Source organism: Pinus tabuliformis, chromosome Q, assembly GCF_031772625.1.
Source record: "Pinus tabuliformis cultivar Carrire ecotype Pingquan chromosome Q, CPIR1, whole genome shotgun sequence".
NCBI classification, from domain to species: Eukaryota; Viridiplantae; Streptophyta; class Pinopsida; order Pinales; family Pinaceae; genus Pinus; species Pinus tabuliformis.
In genome coordinates, this window is record NC_142296.1 from 1,148,413,750 (window position 1) to 1,148,419,743 (window position 5,994).

General features: G+C 29.7%; 1 protein-coding gene across 1 annotated transcript; it reads left to right on the forward strand.

The window, feature by feature from the left end:
* The first annotated feature begins 1,094 nt into the window (after positions 1 to 1,094).
* LOC149223663 (21 kDa protein-like) lies at positions 1,095 to 2,016 on the forward strand. Its single transcript, XM_089383377.1, has one exon. It carries the CDS (start codon positions 1,168 to 1,170, stop codon positions 1,804 to 1,806), a length of 639 nt encoding a protein of 212 aa, XP_089239503.1. The 5' UTR covers positions 1,095 to 1,167; the 3' UTR covers positions 1,807 to 2,016.
* The last annotated feature ends 3,978 nt before the right edge of the window (positions 2,017 to 5,994 follow it).

Below are 5,994 nucleotides of genomic sequence, written 5' to 3' on the forward strand. Positions count from 1 at the left end.
CGGGTTATTCTAAGTGGCGTGGTTTTCCTTGATTAAGAGTGAGTGAAAGTCTGCCCCCTTAAAGACCAGTGGCAGCAGGTTATTCTAAGTGGCGTGGTTTTCTTTGATTAAGGGTGATGAGTCAGCATATTCATGGTTAGCACCCACAGATAGTTGTTCAGTGTTGGTTTGACAACTGAGTTATGATAGGTTTTTTACAAAGTAGCCTAACTTATAGACAAAATGACATTTTTTCACTACATTTTTTCTTGTTAATTTTAATCAAAATCTGGTTAAAAACTTGGTTAATTTTAATCAAAATCTCCTTAAAAACTTGAGTTTAAATTGTTTAATGTGCATTTTCAAAATATTGAATCCATTTACGAGTTCAAAAATATATTTTAAACAACAAAAAATCTTGAAATTGTATTACCAAATTATAGTGAATTCCAATAAAAAAAATGTTATTTTATTTATAAATTAGATTAAACTTTTTCAACATGTTAAAATAAAATAAAATAAAAATTATATTTTTTTATATAATTCCCATTAAATTTATGCAAAACTCTCTGATTTATACCGGGATTTCCCAGCACACTGGCTATAAAAACTGGTCAGAATTTGACCAATATATTTTAAACATTCAAATATATTTTAAAATATATTTATACATTTAAAAATATATTTTAAACAACAAAAAATCTTGAAACTATATTGTCAGAATTTTAGGTTCAGATGAAAAATATTATTTTGTTTATAAATTAAACTAAACTTTTTACTCTTATAAAAATAATAAAATAATAAAAATTATTTTTTTTTTACAGAATTCCCATTAAATTTGAGCAAAACTTTCTGATTTATACCCGGATTTCCGAGCACGCTGGCTACAGAAACTGGTCTGCTGTGTAAACGGGTCTTCTCATAGAATTTGACCAGTGTGGCCACAGTTTCTCGTGGAATGCAAGTGGGAGTGCGAAACGCTACAGGATTCCTAGCGATATTATTAAAGATCTGCTACAGTGTCACCGACTTTAATCATCTACTGCTGGACGCGGCCCATTGGAAGAATACCTCGTAGTGCGTCAATAATGTTGCTAACTTCCCTATTTATAACGAGGGATTCGCTTCCAGAGCTTACAGTCGCATTAGCTTGGTTGTACATGTCATTCATCATTTTCTAGAGTCAGAATGGGTATGGATCAATTACTCGCTATTCTATCTGTTCTTACGTTTGCTCTCATACTGCCTTCAGTTGCTGCAGCAGCAATAATGGAGGACGTGAAATATCCGGCGTACTATAACCACACGGATATCGCGGAATTCATTAAAACTTCGTGCAACGTGACTCTATATTGCCAGCTCTGCGTTTCGTCGCTCTCTTCCTACGCCGGGCGTCTTAAGGCGAAGCAGAGTGATCTCGCGAAAGCAGCCGTGGTAGTCAGTCTCTCTAATGCTCGCAACGTTTCCGTCTGGGCCGCCGGCCTCAAAGCCAGAGGCGCCATGATGAGTCAAAGAGAAAACGCAGCGCTTAAGGATTGTCTTGGGGATTTCAGGGACACCACGTACGAGATTAAAGGATCTCTGGTGGAGCTGAAGCAACTGAAGCCGTACTCTTTCAAGTTTCAGCTGAGCAACGTGCAGACGTGGATGAGCGCGGCCCTCACAGACCAGGAATCCTGCCTCAATGGCTTTCAGGATCTCCACGCCACTGGTCATGTTACGGCCATGGTCACCGATCGCGTGCAGAACGCGCGCAAATTGATAAGTAATGCTCTCGCTCTCGTCAACACATTCGCTGCCACCGGAGGACATGAGCTCCATGTCTGAAGCCTTCAAGGGCTTCTTGCCTCAAATAATATATTCAGTATTTCATAGAATCTGTATACCATAGCTCTTACCTCCGGCCTTGAGCCAAAATTTGGGGCTTTTTATTGTAAATTCGGTTACTGTGATATAATAAATGTTTTCGGAGTAATGAAGAGCAGAATATGATTTATAGAATATGCTTCTGCGCCTTAAGATGGTAGTCCAGTTGTAGATGCTTTGGCTGGTGTTTGGTTCCATTAGGTCCGAGGGTCGAATTCAGGGGCCTTCTGAGCATAAAGCTTCACTGGATCGCTCCTTAGTAGCATAGCCCACCTCGCCTACTCAAAAGATAAATATATGGTGAAAGCATTTCAGAGTGGAATCATATGTAAAATCGCTCTACATAGTTTTAAATATCGCGATGTACGAGATTTGGGTCACGAGCGGCCATATCACCATAAATTCGAGTTTGTGTCATATCACTATATAACTGTTAGGTAATGTGGGTCCCTCTCGAAAATAATGATTAATTGATTTCATCTAATTACGTAAATTAAACAATCAAATTAATTTTATTTTATTAATTTAAAAAAAATTAATAATATTACATCTTTATCATATCTAATACATCTTTAGTTTAGAATTGAGAATCACCATCTATCCCTTACACAATCTACTTTTTATTATTTAAAATTAAAACATTTTTTCATTTGAAATTATAACAATATCATTAATATAAAAATATCTTCATTTAAATTTTACTTTGAAAGTATTATGATGTGAAAGTATTTTTTTACACAAAGTACTTTTATTATTTAAAACTAGACCTTTTTTTGATTTAAAATTATAACAATTTCATTAATATAAAAATATCTTCATTTAAATTTTACTATGAAAGCATTATGATGTAAAAATATCTTCATTTAAATTTTACTATGAAAGCATTATGAGGTAAAAATATCTTCATTTAAATTTTACTATGAAAGCATTATGATGTGAAAGTAATTTTACTTTCGTTTACATTCTTATTAATCTTAGATTTACAATGTCCGCCAACACATCCTACCATGATTGAAGCTCAATCATTGCCCTGACCTGGAAAATAGGTATAAATGAAATATTTTCGATTTCCATTAACTTCATTCAATTACTATGTCGTCTAGTGTTCATATAGTCCTGCTGCGATTCACAGACCAAGGCCCTAAACCAGGAACAGGGTAGACTAAGGAACGAAAGCTACCTTTGCTAGTGTCTCTACCCTTGTCTCTACTAACGGTTGTCTCTACTAACGGTGCTCTTGGACCACATCCTTATGAGTTGTCTCTCATGCTCTCTACTCCGCTGTAAGATATCTTTCAACTAATTTAGTTATGGAAAATGTGAAGCAGCGTAGTAAATAATTTTTACTCAAAGAGTTATTGATTTTAATTATTGATTACTATTGTGTTAATAGGTGTTTTATAAATTTATTTTTATTCTGATCTATCAAAAGCTAAAAGGGATCAAATTTTTTTTCACTCTATACTAGTTTGTATATCAAGATATTTGATCCCTGAACGGGTTTAATAGATCTAGAAGAAAAATAGATCTATGTTGGTTTAATTCCCCCCTTTAGATAGGCTACATTCCAGGTGAATGTCATGGGTCAATACCATTGGTTCTCAATACCATGTGCTATCTTTATTTTATTAATATTAATATTAGGGTTAATAATGTTTTTTTTTTCATAGTATTAATAATAGTTTGGCCCATGGTATTTGGCCTGGCCCATAGACTTCACCTAAATAAAACCTCATTTTTGAGTGTTTGAAATATAAAGTGAATTATGGAATAAATATCAAAAATATTTTATTTATTTACCATCCCTCTCATTTATTTATATTTTTATTAATTTACCATATCTCTTTTATAAATATGGTATTTGGCCCATGGTACTTAACTCATGGTATTAAATGGGTATTTGACCCATAAGCTTCACCTAAATAAAACCTTTTTTTGAATCTTCGTAAATATAAAAAGGTTTATGGATTAAATATAAAAAGAGGTTTTATTTATTTACCATACCGCTAGTTTATTTATATTTTTATTCATTTACCATACCCCTAGTTTATTTATATTTCTATTTATTTATCATACTTTTGGAGTAAGTATAAATGAGGTTTTATTTATTTACCATACCTCCGGTTTATTTATATTTTTATTTATTTACCATACCTATTTTTTTAGTGTTCATAAACCTCCTTATATTTTAAATTTATATTGTGTTTATACATAATAATAATTAGATTGATTTCTAAATAGGGTCGACATTAGATTAAAAATGTTAAATGTTTACATTTATATTTACGTTCACATGTTTATGTGAGATCTAACCATATTGGGTTGTAGAGCACTGTTTATGTGAGATCTACCCCCATATTGGGCTGTAGAGCACCTCTCTGCCCAAAAAAATGACAAATATTTTTTTAGATAAAAGAAAACCATAATATACATATTACATTAAAATATATAACACATAAGTAGCAACAATAACTTCATATTCATTTTACCTTGTAAATTACGCTAATTTAAATAATTGATAAGCATATAAAAACTTGAATAGTTACAATAAACTTACAATATAACAATATGTTTAATCATGTATATTCACATCCACTTTGCCATAGATATTATTAATTTGTAAATCTTTGTTACAATACTATGGCTCATCAATAAAACATCCCCAAAACCATCTCAATACCACACACCTAAAAACGATGACTCCTCAATACCACAAGCCCAAAAACCGTCCCTCATTTCATAATCAAAATATTTTTTAAATATATATTTTTTAAATTTAATGTTATTACATTTTTGGACCTAGAAGATGTTATAATATTTATCTAAACATTTTGAGAGGGTCAAACTGCATAAAAATAAAAATACAAAATACAAAATAAAATTATTACTTAAAATATGTTGACTCAATTAAATTACCTAAAACTAAAATTAAACTAAAAAAATAATAATTAAATTAGCATATATTCATTTTAATTTTGGATTTATCAAGTTTATGAAGAGTTCAACTTTCTCGAGTTTAGTGGAAGCTGGCTTCAATCAGGATCACTAGTACATCTCAGGTATAGTGCTCAGTGGGTAGATATCTCTTTCCTATTCTAACAATTAGTACTAAGTAGCTTTTCTTTCACTATTACTCTCCGTAATATTAATTTGCAATTCTATTAGGTATGAATTATAACATTTACAATAATAATTTTGATAAAAGCTACTACTATTATCATTAATTATTATTATGAAATGTTATTATTTATTAATAAATCTATTAATTAAATAAACTATTAAATACCATTAATAAACATTAATAAAAATAAATATTAATAAAAATTAATCTTTTAGTAGTAATTATTAGGTTTTGATATTAAATATTGATTATTAACTATTAATATTTAGTTTTTAATTATTAATTATTAATTATTATTAATATATTAATATTATTATTAATTATAATATTATCATTAATATTAATATTTTTTAGTATTTATTTATTTAATATTAATATACTAATAATAATAATTTAAATATTTATACTATTATAATAATAATTTTGATTAATTATTATTTGGATCTACTATTTAAACATTTAATAGTAAAACATTGATAATAAAGGTTAAAATAATCTAATTATTTATTTAATACTTCAAAATTAATTGAAAATAAGCTAATAATAAATAAAACTAATTAAAACAGTTTGACATCCATCTAAATTTTTTCACCTCAAAACTATTAAAAATTATTTAAAACCCTCATTCAAGTTATTCTACTATCATTATTCAAAAAAGTTTTGATGATAGATCCCTATTGGAATTCGAAACGTTGACGAAAAATAATTTTTATTGTGAATTCTCTGGTTACTAAATTATCTACAATTTCTGAATCGATGCTTTTTATTGATTAACACAGATCCCCGATCTACAATTTCTGAATCGATATTTAAGTATCCCATTCCCCTCAAATAAGCTATTATTTATATATATATATATAAAAGCAACTTGGTGTTTATAGATTATCCGTTTGGAAAATCAACTCACCGTATATTTTGGAGTGGCATCGATTCTTTCACTTTCATTCGACTCCTGCACTAACAGTTGAAAGCTTGTACAAAAGACAGACAATACCGTGGTCACCGCCTCTCTATATGTAGAAAGTCAA